The sequence below is a fragment of the Schistocerca nitens genome, chromosome 2 (assembly GCF_023898315.1).
Source record: "Schistocerca nitens isolate TAMUIC-IGC-003100 chromosome 2, iqSchNite1.1, whole genome shotgun sequence".
In the NCBI taxonomy this organism is placed as follows: Eukaryota; Metazoa; Arthropoda; class Insecta; order Orthoptera; family Acrididae; genus Schistocerca; species Schistocerca nitens.
Window position 1 is genome coordinate 614000310 of NC_064615.1, and position 14402 is coordinate 614014711.

A 14402-nucleotide genomic window follows, 5' to 3' on the forward strand; every position below is an offset into this window, starting at 1 on the left:
TAATACAGGAGTACGAAATACGCAGTTAATTTGAACTTGCTTTCACGAGATCTGCTGAACAGATACTCACACAAATTCAGACTGGCTGTCCTTCCATAACAACCAAAACAGTGCTTTCAATTAACAAAGCATTTAATAGTTGTGCTCCCTTTTCAGTTTCTGCCCAGTACTTGCAATAACTCCACTCTGGTTGCAAATGGAAATACTCCAACAGTGTTTTAGCCAGGATACTCTATTTGTATACAACATGGAATCCCTCACTGCCCAAAACTGAATAAAAGCCTTCCCTTTACGTTAACTGGTCATTCATTTTAAATTCTCTCGTGCGCATTTCCAAATCTTTGCATGTGTAGCTGGTTCCAGCCAGAAGTTCCTCTGACAATCAGTAGTTTCCTATTTGTCTTCTTCTTCTTCTTCTTCTTCTTCTAGCAACAGATAGCCTATTTAGAAACATGGCTTGTTTTAACACAGATCTTCTATCAGTCAGACTGTTCAACTGACAATCTCATCAATACATTTACTACAGGAACAGAAGGAGTTGCAGCCACAGCAGTGGTTGCTGAAAAATAAGTTCCATGGACCAACGTATTTTTGAATCATTTTCCTTATGGTGGACTGTACAGCAGACACCACAAGCAGAGATAACGATACTGATTGACAGAGGTTTTGACTAAAACACATTCATCTTCATTAATCCTGCAATACCAGTGGAGAAAGTGGTTTGTCACTTATAAAAGAAATTCACAGGTGAGAAAATATGGGAGTTTTATAACAAGTCTAATCACTGAATTCTGTTTAGAAGTTCTGTCAAATAGTACGACAACAGCTAAAAAGGTTTTTCTTCACTCTTCATGGCTAACTTTGAAATGCTGTTTCCAAAGATATTGTCCAGAGCCAAATCATATACAAAACCCTGTCCCTGTATCACAGCAGGCATCAAAAATGCCTACAGAACTAGTTAAAAAAATTGTTCTCAAATGGAAATATGTGAAGATCCTTTACCTGTAGAATAAGCAATGACTTATAGGAAGCTAGACTGAAAAGTAATAGTGTAGAAAATATTACTGGGAAATTATAGCTTAATAAGGCAGTTCAGCAACAAGGGAAAATACGTAACGAGGAATAAGCCATGACAAAAAAACACCACACACTGACCATTGTACAAAAATTTAAGTAAAACAACAATTGTAAAGTTTACAAATTAGACACTACTAAGTATGAATGAAAGTACATATTCAGCTGCTTATAATAGTTTATGATTCATCACACATAATGACAATGGCTTCTCATAGTTGCCCAGTATGACTCAATTATGTTGACTCAATGATGATAATGCTATTATAACCAGTTATTGAATGACAAACTGCCACACTACAGCTTTGAAGCTCCGAATTCTCAGCCGTTGTAACAGACAGATCTGTAGCTCTAGGGCTTGTTAGGTTGGAAGGTGACAATTCGGTTGCAAGTTAACAAACAACAAATGGAAATATGGAGTAACAGACTAACCTGTAGCGTATTGAGAGATGTACGATCATCCTCTATATAAACCTTTCTGAAGATTTCAATATTGTTTATCATGCAAGTCTTTAGGATATATTTAAGGCACTGAGAATTCATGAGGTAGAAAAAGTGTCAGCGGCCAATGGAATGTTAACTTCAATCTTTCCTCCTTAAACAGTGCACCAACAATCACATAATTTATTGGGTACATGCGTGTAAAAGTGAGAGACATAAAGGAATATTCATTTACATCCATTTATCAAGTCTCAAGGAGGAACCTTAAACATTTAGCTCTGTACAAAACATGTTTAAGAACTGTGGTCCCAGTTTAGAAGAATATCTGGATGAAGCATTCTATAGATAAATACCTAGCAGAATAGTTGATGATGGAATGAACCGTTCGTGGTACACTGTCCTAGTAAATATATTTGCAAATAAACAGTGATCACTATGTAAGTGTAAAACAAAACATGTGGCTAGTGATAAGAGGTGCTCAATGACGGGCTCTTTACAATCAACAGAGCAATGTATGAAGTTTTCAGTGACTACTGTAACAAATACTTATCAAAAGGTTTCTTTAAACAAAGAAAATCGGCTCATTTCTGTAAAGGCCATTAGTGCCACCAAAGTTAGTGTCCAGACATTTGTGGGTGACATAGGAAGTGATATTGGGTAATAAAGCGGAAGCAGTAATGCTGAAATCCATTTTCAAATTTTCATTTATAAAGGAAATACAGGAGTACTTTCCAAGCTTAATACTCGCACCACAGCGAAATTGAGTGTCAGTGGTTTGAGAAAGAGCTGCAGTGAAAATTAATCAACACTCCCCACCTGGTTTAATCTACACTCCTGGAAATTGAAATAAGAACACCGTGAATTCATTGTCCCAGGAAGGGGAAACTTTATTGACACATTCCTGGGGTCAGATACATCACATGATCACACTGACAGAACCACAGGCACATAGACACAGGCAACAGAGCATGCACAATGTCGGCACTAGTACAGTGTATATCCACCTTTCGCAGCAATGCAGGCTGTTATTCTCCCATGGAGACGATCGTAGAGATGCTGGATGTAGTCCTGTGGAACGGCTTGCCATGCCATTTCCACCTGGCGCCTCAGTTGGACCAGCGTTCGTGCTGGACGTGCAGACCGCGTGAGACGACGCTTCATCCAGTCCCAAACATGCTCAATGGGGGACAGATCCGGAGATCTTGCTGGCCAGGGTAGTTGACTTACACCTTCTAGAGCACGTTGGGTGGCACGGGATACATGCGGACGTGCATTGTCCTGTTGGAACAGCAAGTTCCCTTGCCGGTCTAGGAATGGTAGAACGATGGGTTCGATGACGGTTTGGATGTACCGTGCACTATTCAGTGTCCCCTCGACGATCACCAGTGGTGTACGGCCAGTGTAGGAGATCGCTCCCCACACCATGATGCCGGGTGTTGGCCCTGTGTGCCTCGGTCGTATGCAGTCCTGATTGTGGCGCTCACCTGCACGGCGCCAAACACGCATACGACCATCATTGGCACCTAGGCAGAAGCGGCTCTCATCGCTGAAGACGACACGTCTCCATTCGTCCCTCCATTCACGCCTGTCGCGACACCACTGGAGGCGGGCTGCACGATGTTGGGGCGTGAGCGGAAGACGGCCTAACAGTGTGCGGGACCGTAGCCCAGCTTCATGGAGACGGTTGCGAATGGTCCTCGCCAATACGCCAGGAGCAACAGTGTCCCTAATTTGCTGGGAAGTGGCAGTGCGGTCCCCTACGGCACTGCGTAGGATCCTACGGTCTTGGCGTGCATCCGTGCGTCGCTGCGGTCCGGTCCCAGGTCGACGGGCACGTGCACCTTCCGCCGACCACTGGCGACAACATCAATGTACTGTGGAGACCTCACGCCCCACGTGTTGAGCAATTCGGCGGTACGTCCACCCGGCCTCCCGCATGCCCACTATACGCCCTCGCTCAAAGTCCGTCAACTGCACATACGGTTCACGTCCACGCTGTCGCGGCATGCTACCAGTGTTAAAGACTGCGATGGAGCTCCGTATGCCACGGCAAACTGGCTGACACTGACGGCGGCGGTGCACAAATGCTGCGCAGCTAGCGCCATTCGACGGCCAACACCGCGGGTCCTGGTGTGTCCGCTGTGCCGTGCGTGTGATCATTGCTTGTACAGCCCTCTCGCAGTGCCCGGAGCAAGTATGGTGGGTCTGACACACCGGTGTCAATGTGTTCTTTTTTCCATTTCCAGGAGTGTATATAAGATTCCATAAAGAATTTTCAGATGATTTAGCCCCTCTGTTAACCAGATCACTCAGGGATAGTAATTTGTAATAACACTGTAGCTCCCTCAGACATAAAACTTTAACCTGACACTAGGAGCAAGCACAGCTCACGCCTGTCTACAAGAAGGATAGGAGAAATGATTCACAAAACTACCAATCAATATCACTGATATCCACCCGTTACAGCAGAACCTCAAAACATTAGGAATTCTGGCCCCAAATGTAATCAGGTATCTCGACCAGAATCATCTCCAGCATGCTAACCAGAATGGATTCCGGACCATCGATGATGCAAAACCCAACCTGCGCTCTTTCTCACATGATATCCTCAAATTATGGATCAAATCAAACTTCTGGATGTAGATTTAATAACTTTTGATATATAAATGACTTGATGCAGTTTAGTTATTTGCACATACCATGGATCATAATCATGAACTAATATTGTGATGTGGTTCAAGTCACTTTTACAACGTAGGAGTTCCTGGAATAAGTCTTGCAATGTACATCATGTCATTTTTTCATTTCCTGCAAAAAATGCATCTGTACTAACAAGTCTTTACATTGACAAACTATTGTTAATATCCAATAAACACAGTGTCCTCTACAAACATTTGACTGATGTGCTGTGTCAAGTTACTGTTCCACAAACTGCAGTGCACAGACAGCTTCCACAATGCTCAAACCTGTGTTTTGTGTCCACTGAGCTGCGACTTACTTATTACTGATGGAATATTTTCAACGTGAGAAATTTTATTTTGATATCACACTGAAAGCTAACAGAAACTGCAAAAAAAATATGGGAAGTGCGATTAGCAATAATACGTCAAGTATGGAGGGTGAATATGAAAACTACACTATTGGAAGGCAACATAATTCAGAAAGAGAAGTGAAAGAAACAGGAAGAAGAGAAATTCTGGAAAATGTTATGTTCTGCAAAAAACTGATAAGAAAGTTAGTTCTAAGAAAATTGAAGTCAGCACGGAATATTGCACAAAGGAATGTTTTATACAAATACACTCAAAACACCAAAAAAATGTACATGAAAGATTTTGGGCTATAGGTGAAAATAACATGGATGAGACACCGATTTTAAGTTTACTTGAAAAGAAGGAAATATTTTGAACATATAATGGAACGAAGTCTGGTTGGAATCATAGCTCTTCATACATTTTCATCTAAAATGCAAAAAGAATAGTACTACTGTAGTCTGTAAATCCCTGTACCAGAAAGTTTTGCAAGTTACAAAGCATCATTTAAAAATAGTTTTAAAGGTGTTGAATATCAGCACTCTTACAACACATAATGGAAGGAAACACAACAGGCCGCATAAAATAGCAATATCGAAATGGTCCGATCTCACTGAGACCAGTTTCCTTCCATACAGCCATCAAATTTTTGCCAAGACAAATTTCAATGAGAAGATTTTGCAACCCAGACCTTAATGTTGCAAAATTATTCCACTCTTTCCAAAATAATGCTCTGCATGAAATTAATATGACACTCCAGATGAGGCCACAACTTATCAAGTCCTTCAGACAGAATAGTCAGTATTCATTTCAAACGAAGAACTGATACCTGTGATTTCTGTTCCGAATGTGAAGTTATACTGAGCATCAAAACAAACGGTTCATGAAATAGTACATTAAGACACTAAAGTCTCCCAGTACAATAAACTAAAAGAGGTCAGCCAAACTTATAAGCACTGGTACCTCAGTGGTTGAATTTGATCTACATTTACATTTATACTCCACAAGCCACCCAACAGCGTGTGGCAGACAGCACTTTACGTGCCACTGTCATTACCTCCCTTTCCTGTTCCAGTCGAGTATCGTTCACGGGAAGAACGACTGCCGGAAAGCGTCCGTGCGCGTTCGACTCTCTCTAATTTTACAATCGTGATCTCCTTGGGAGGTATAAGTAGGGGAAGCAATATATTTGATACCTCATCCAGAAACGCACCCTCTCAAAACATGGACAGCAAGCTACACCACTGTGCAGAGCGCCTCTCTTGCAGAGTCTGCCATTCGAGTTTGCTAAACATCTCCGTAACGCTGTCACGCTTACCAAATAACCCTGTGACGAAACGCGCTGCTCTTCTTTGGATCTTCTCTGTCTCCTCTGTCAACCCGACCTGGTACGGATCCCACACTGATGAGCAATACTCAAATATAGGCTGAACGAGCATTTTGTAAGCCACCTCCTTTGTTGATGGACTACATTTTCTAAGGACTCTCCCAATGAATCTCAACCTGGCACCCGCCTTACCACAGAACTTGTCTCTGTCTAAACTCTTCATTACTCCACGATTCTACAGGAGGCTTTCTATGTACTATTTAATATTCACTGTCACAATGAACAATCAAGTAAATTTTATTGTTTTTAGAAGGTACAGCAAAAAATTCAGGTTCTGTTTGTTCCTTCATGTATGATTTTGTGAGTAGTAAAGCTCCAGGATCCATACAATATTAAAACCATTGTATTTCTATCAGACACATGACCAGAGAAAAATAAAAATATGAGTATGTTAAGATCTTGCACTCGAGTTTCAGAATCAAGAAACTAAACCAACTTTTTATACATACAAAATTTAAAACGTGTGATTTCAGCTAAGTCGTCACTCCAGAGAAGGCCTCAATTATAATACACTAATCTCAGAAAAAATGAAATGCTACCATGCAATTATATTTTTGGGATTAGTTAACACTGTGACATCACACTGATAAGACTCATCATCTTATTAACATTAGGAAGATATGAGCCTTTTTTAAAAAGAGTGAGAAGTATTACCACCAACATCACAAAAACTGAAAAGAAGAATAACACTAAAACAACATCCAAAAGAATAGAGTGATTTTGGATGGAGCTGTTCTTGTTATTAATGCCTTCACACACACTGAAAGCTTGAAATCATCAGAACACAGAGGAGAAAAATAGTGGTTTGCTTGGGCCCCAACTGTAACTTTGTTTATAAAAAATATTATCACATTGTGTCATTTATGTAGCTGTATTGCATCACACTTCGAATAATACATCAATGGCTAGTGTTGTTCACAAGGCCCAAGTATGTTTCTTTTACGTATGGTTCATCTATACTTAATCATGCCTCTCTCTCTCACTAATCCGCACCCCCCCCCCCTCCCCCCACACACACAAAAATAAATGCACACACATATACAAATTAGATTAGTAAACATTCAGAAATTCTTCTACAGCACAGTAGTGATCGAGAAGTAGCTAGGATTCCATTTGTGTATGAAGTTAGTTTTATTATTTATTACATTCTTAACATCACTGGGTTTGCTTTACTTTGACTACTTTCATTGATTAATGCTTTATGGCATCCTACTGTGAGGTAACTTGGTATTGAGGAAGAAAATGCTTTTGTTGGAGAGAAGATATTAATAGGTAGTGTACACTTTAATACCTCTTGTAGCCAGCTCTAAGCTGTTGCACGTAGTGACAAGTGCATCATAACACATTTCCACTCTCATGAAGTTTGTTGTCTACGACCAATCACTATTCGAAAACAACGGAGGCATTCATAAATAAAATATCAAAATGCAAAATGGCGTGTACTATACTTTACTCAGCCTTAATGTGAAACAAATGAGTGAATTATTCAGCCATAAAAACCACCAACATTATTAATGTAAATGTGATTATATAGGGTGTCAAAATTTGTGAGTGGCTTGAGGATTTCTTTTTAGGGTTTGGGGCAATCTGTTATCATGGAAGGACAACTATCAATACATGTCAAAATAACTTCAGACCTTCTCCAGGGAAGTGCACTGGGCCATTTCCTGTTCTTGTTTTATATTAATAAACTGCAGACAATATTAATAGTATATTCAGACATTCTGCGGATGAATCAGTTATCTATATTGAAATTCTGTCTGAAAAAGAGAACTACACAAATCAGATTACAATAGCATATTTCAAAGTGGTGAAAAGAGTGACAACATGCTTCAATGTATAGAAATATAAAACTGTGCACTTCTCAGTAAAACTGTGCACTTAAGAATGCAAAATCATTTTACACTGATCCCATGACTACAATCCCAATGAGTGACAACTGGAATCAGTCAACTTATACAAACACTTAGTATAACAATTTGTAGCGATATGAAATAGAATAATCACAAACCTCTCAGCTGCAGGTAAGGCAGGCAGCACAAGACAGGGAAAATGCAATCAGTCTACAAAGGACATCACTCAAAACACATTCATGCCTCCCATTCTAGAATAATGCTGAAGTGTGTTGGACCCATACTAAATATAACTAACAGGAGGCATTGAATGTACAGGTAGGCCAGTATGAATTGCTACAGGTTTCCTTGAGACATGGCAAAGAATCATAGAAATACCACAAGTCAGACATTTTAAGATAGATGCCAACTGTCTTGCAGAAGCTTACTCACAAAGTTCAAAGAACAGGTATTAAGTAGAGAACATAAAATATAACCTCCTACATTCTGCTCATATAGGAACTACAAATACAAGAAATCTTGAGTTACTTATCGATTAATAATTACAATGCTTGTTGGTGATTTTTCATGCTTTGTAAATAAAGTTGGGTGGTATTTTCTTCTATTAGTTTTGAACTAACGATATTTTTTGGAGTTTTCTGGAGTATTGGAAATAAACATATAAAAGTAGGTTTTTGCAATGACAAAAATTTATCTCGGGCTACACAACACATCAATCTATATGGCAATTTTTCATGTTGACATGCCTTAGTTTCGGTGATCCATAACTGTCGCAGATCAAGTTTTCTTCCCACTCTCCATTTAAGAAACAAATCAGTTCAAAGCATGCCAAAAGAAAACAAAGCTGCATACTCATTGTCTCATCGGGAAACATCTTTCTCTTGAAAAAAATGTTTCCTGTGGTGTGTTGCAACATGTTACCAACTTTGTTTCTTGTCACTGTTTCTGTCCATCCTGGTGGCAAACATTTCTCATTTGTATTTTCATCGACTGCAATGCTATGTTGTATTATTCTTTCATATTGTTATAACTAGTGATGAAGAAACTGTAATTACATGTGGTGCTTCGTTATTAAAACACTGAAGGGCCCACAAATGAGATGAAAGATGTCATGGTGGGGGGATCAGAAAAACAAAGTCGAGCTGACATGCTGTTTCTATTCATTTCTGAGCCTTGCACATTTTACATTTCGAAGCAAGCTATTGTAAGTGACCTTTCTTTCTTTTCTAAACATTTTTATCAGCATTCTACCAAATGTAGCAGCAGTTCTCTACAGAGAATCTTTTTGATTACTACTGTTCTCGTACTGCTTGTTCTGTATATTGCACAATCAGTATACAGCTCAGTGTAATGCTGGCCCAACAGTCTGCTGCCTTATTCACTACCTGTTTTTAACTTAATACAGCACGCAAAAATGCAACACTTATCAACTCTATATAGCAGATGAAAACACAACATATAAATAGGCACTAGGGTGGCACAGCAGTGACCATTGGTAGCTTGCCTCAACCACTGTTTTCTTTGAACTGTACCGACACTGCTATGAATAGGGGTTTCCCTGTTTCAAAACACGTTTCCAAAGTGTATACATATAGCAGTCAGAAACACGTTTTGACAAACTGCCACCAGCAGCATCCAGTGAGAGAATCTGGTACACCATAAGAGCACTTTTGCCGTGACACTGATGCAGTCATTCTCTCCATGCTACACAAGTGAAAGAAATATACCAATATACACAGCACAATGAGAAGTAGCCTCAGCTATGCATATCACAGTGGTGTGTATGTTATGGATACAGAAGCAGACACTTTTAATGAACAGTAGCCCTAAACAAATATAGCCCAACGATCAAAAGGAATATTTAGACAGACACTACATTCAACATCCCTATCAGCGAAGAAGTTATAATTTACATACAGTAAATATGGCGCAGAAAACGGCTCCTTGTCTTTTATTCATTTCCATTGCAGTACTCTGTAGGGAGCTCAAATAACTAACAGTACTGATACTGTAATTATTTGAAAATTTTTTGATACCAGTACAACAAATTACAGATCACGGTCACCAGTAATTGGATTTTGAGGCATTATTTAAAGAATAATATGTAACACACTATAAGATCCTTAGTAAAAATTAAATATTAGGAAAATTGTTTCGCCAAAGTTATAGTACATATTGGGCCTCAATGTTGTAGCTGATGATGAAATGAACTGCGAGTTGTTTCTTGGCCTAGCAAATGCTTTTGATATCTTCAGCTATAATCCGTTACTAACAAAGAAGGCTACACGAATCGAACGGGTTAGCACGAATGAATACTACAGAAAAATTTTCAAGAACGCATAGTTAAAAATCTGTTTCATCGTACTATCTACATACATGAATACAGTCTCAAAAGCAGTCCTCAATATGCTTCTATTTCTGTTATCAAATATGAAACAAGGCTGTTTTTAACGCGAAAACACAATGATCACAACAACTAAAAAAGTGTGTTATAGATTTCCATTCAATGGCTGTGATGCTGTAGTGATAGTGCGCTGTGGCTTCTGACTTTCATTGTATAGACATAACTTTACGCTTCATATCACTGTTACCTTTAATTTTTCATTATCATTTGATATTTGTTTCCCCTTTCCAATATCTTGCTGATATGGATTCTATCCATACCAACACTCGGCATGGTGGCTTATGGAAGCGACTGTAATCCATTTCCCATTTACAGTCATTCCCATCAGAAACTAATCAGGGTGTCAACTTAGATTGCACAAATTGCAAGTAACCATAGCCTTGTCATTAAATGTGAGAGATACATTACTCTCCCGTGAGTTAGGCCTACATATTCAAAATGGAGATTTCACTACTGCACAATGCAATGAGTCTGGATGTACTTCGTAATTTCAGTTATAGGGAAGAGTGGATTAAATTCGGTGCAAATGTTTATGATTATGGAGTCTTTTTAAAATTAAATAAAGTAATCACAAAGCAGGGTTCAAATATTGCTATACTATGGTGTTTTAAATATGGAGCAGTTGTTGCCAGACTAAATGCCCTGCAACACTACACATGGATCTTTATTTCACTTTTTTTTTAGTTTCACCAACTAATTTCCAATCAATTTTAAATTCTATGGTACTGATAGTTCTCTAATCACAAACAAGATTGCAGTGGGTAGTGGAGAGGGGGGGTGGGGTGGGGGGGGGGGGAGAGAGAGAGAAAGGAGGGAGGACACTTCACTCATGCACATAACAGTCACTTGCATTTTTCTTAGTTTATTCAGTTAAGAATTATGTAATCTGCACCAAAATAATCAGTCACTTGTTTACTGTCAACTACACATTTCCAAATTTACCTTGAAGTTCTAGTCTTTATCATGAAAAGTGCTTTACATATGGCAATGGGTGTCTAAATACCCTATAGCAAGAACATAAACATTGGGCAATGTTAAAGATCAATGTTACCACAATGTTCATTTGCCAGACTCATTGGCTTCACCAACTCTGAAAAAATTTATCACCTTTCAATCTCTGGCAACACTACAGATCAGTCTGCTATGACAGTCATGATTTCAGGGGGAATTCAACACCAATACCACACCGTAGGGTAATGCCTCACACAAACTGATACAGTAACTGCACTGCAATAAAATTTAAAAATGCACTGGTTCCTATTGAAGAGGTATGGCACATTCTCACCCAAGGTATACTCAGAATCTTTTTTTCTTCAGCCAACAAGAAATGTAAACAAGTGACCAAACAAAAATTAAGCGAATTTTTTTGCTTTTATTATAAGAATTAATTAAAAACTTTTTTCCTTGCATTTCCATTTTTATTAAGGTACAATGAAAAATGCTGAATCACTTGATGTATTGTTGAGCCAAGGAGTAGTAGACAGTTGCAGGGGGAAAAAAATGGAAGTTATCTTTACTGTTTCCATTACTTGTATTGCAACCAGAACCTTCTCGTACCAGTACATTACTTTATTTATTTATTTTTTTTAACTAGATATATCAGCCACTGTACTTCCTTATAAGATAGGGCCTATATATATATATAATGCTTCAAACTGGAAAACTGGCTTACTACTTGCAATCCAGCCTTGAAGATAAAGATTCCTAAACCAGACCTCAAGCTTCACTGTAGATCATTGCCACAATAATAAAAATTAAAGCAGAAGTATGACTGGGGGGCTGGGAAAAGGCCGTAGGGAGGGACTTAAGTTTTGAGATAATATACAACGCAGAGAATGAAGGTTTTACTACACATTACTAAACATATTTAAGCCTATCTGCAACGAAATATTTCCATGATGAGATGGTTCATCAAAACATTTAAACTGTTGCGACTGTAAAATTTCCTTACACCTAACAAATGATTGAAAAATCACTTTAGTTGCTAGCGCTTTGCAAGAAGCCAAACGTACTGAATTGTTTTCAGTACGTCGAGCTTGCTAGCTCTCAAATATCGAAGAAACGGCATCTTTTTTCAACACCTACCTTTCTGCAGTAACATCAGAAAATAGTATCACAATTCAAAACTTGCCCGCCCCCACCCTCCTCTCGCCCCCTTATGCTATCTCGGTCCAGAAACACAATTAACAGTGATTTTCATTGAAAACATGCACAAACAACTAACTGCACACGAACTATTTTTGGACACGATTAATAACACTATATTCCACAAAAACTCTATAGTAACTGATACACTTGTCAAACCAAGTTTTTGCACTGTCGAAAGCACAGCCAGAAAACATTACTCAATGTTAGCTAACCATTTCCAGATAATTCTTCGTCACAAGTTTATCTTCAGCAACTGCTTCAAAGTCGGGATTAGCTCTTCCTAAGTTATATCCAAGCTCCCTGTAAGTAAGTCCTTTGTAGACATTGTTTTTGATTTTCCTTGGGACAACGCGAGGCTTCTTGCTGAAGTCCACTGGTTTGTCACTGTTTCCATACATTCCATAAGTATTATGATGCAGTTGTGTTCACCAATGACCCAACCTGAAAAGTAGATCAATCAATATTATCTAAGCAATGCCTATTTATTATAAGTGTATCACAACTTCAAACTGACATTCCATGTACATGATTATTTCGTTAGGTTATAATACAAATCATATGTTCTCGACAATCTCTCTAAACAAGTTACCTTAAAATAGTAAATAAAGAAGCTGTTTTTAAAAATTTACGTCGCAATAAGCTCCTTCCGAATACTATTGCACCCAACACAAACTTCTACATAGAACGACGCTCTTGGACTACTTCTTCCTCCTAACCTATTCTAACAGAATGAGTTGGAAGTACACTTACCGTTTCTTTTACTTTTACGTTTTTCGCACTGTGTCTATAACATTCAGTTTCGTACACGGTAAAATCTTTAAAAATTCAATGCATCACGATGTATTCAAATATACAAGCCAAAGCCATATTGTACTCCTATTGGAATAATGCCAGAAACTGTATCGAAACGAAATATCGACAGACACGACCATCGATTTCGTTTCAGTGAATTCCTGTAACATGAGAATTCTTCGAACTGTGCTCACCTGCCGCTACGTACCTCGCAGTTCACTGCTGAAATCAGCATTCTTTTTGAATTTTTTTTTAATGCTGACGAAGGCAGTGTTTTTCAAGAAACCGTAAGCCCCTACGTCAATCCCGCATTTCCAAAAACCGAGAGGAAAAGAAAAATTCTCCAAACCAAGCAGTGGATCACGAAGGAAATAAAAGAAATGAGGGCTAACTTAAGACGAATGAAACACAGGGAAATTATTGAAAGCTACCAGCAGACCATAAGAAATACAGCCAGTTGATAAGACAAGAAAAATACAAATTAACAAATCAATTAATCAGTTTATTTCAAAATATAAATAATAATATATTTAAAAGATATAATTAACATTGCGAGGGATAACAAAAAATGCACACAGAAAAAATGAAATAAAAAGTATGAAAGTGAATAACAATATCATCAGAGATAAAACAATTGTTAACATCCTGAATCATTACACTTCCATGCAACATATCTTGTGGGAGACCAAAATTGAATTTCGGAAACCATTAACAAATGTGGTACATAGATCTACAGCTGTACTCTGCAAAAAAAAAACTGTGAAGTGCGTGGCAGCACTGACGTCTCACTGTACCAGTTATTAGGATTTTTACCGTTCCATTCATGTATGGAACATGTGAAAATTGATTGTTAAAATGCCTCTGAGCGTGCCGTAATTATTCTAATTTTATCCTTACATTCCCCGTGGGAGCAATGTGTAGTGGATTGCAGTACATTTCTAGAGTCATCACTTCAACCCGGTTCTTGAAACTTCTTTAGTAGATTTCCTTGGCCCATTTTCCATCTATCTTTAAGAGTCTGCTAATTCAGTTCTTTCAACACCTCCCCTGTGGGTCAAACAAACCTGTGATCTTCTCTGTCAGTCCTACCTAGTATTGGTCCTGCACACTAGAGAAGTATTCCAGGATGGGTCGAACACCTCATGTGTAAGCAATCTCCTTTGTAGACTGAACACATTTCTGCAGTCTTGTCCCATTAAATTAAAGTCTATTACCAGGTTTACTCACGGATGGGTCTATGTGATGATTCCACTTATGGCCATACTAAGCGTTAC

General features: G+C 38.6%; 1 protein-coding gene across 1 annotated transcript in view; it reads right to left on the reverse strand.

Moving 5' to 3' along the window:
- Nucleotides 1-13209, reverse strand: part of LOC126235199 (uncharacterized) — a 305365-nt gene extending 292156 nt beyond the window's left edge. The window contains exons 1-2 of the mRNA XM_049943929.1: nucleotides 13087-13209; nucleotides 12549-12777 (exon numbers count right to left, since the gene is read on the reverse strand). Coding sequence (XP_049799886.1) covers nucleotides 12549-12734 — 186 coding nt within the window. The 5' untranslated portion in view covers nucleotides 12735-12777; nucleotides 13087-13209. The remainder of the gene's footprint in view (nucleotides 1-12548; nucleotides 12778-13086) is intronic.
- Nucleotides 13210-14402: the final 1193 nt, after the last annotated feature.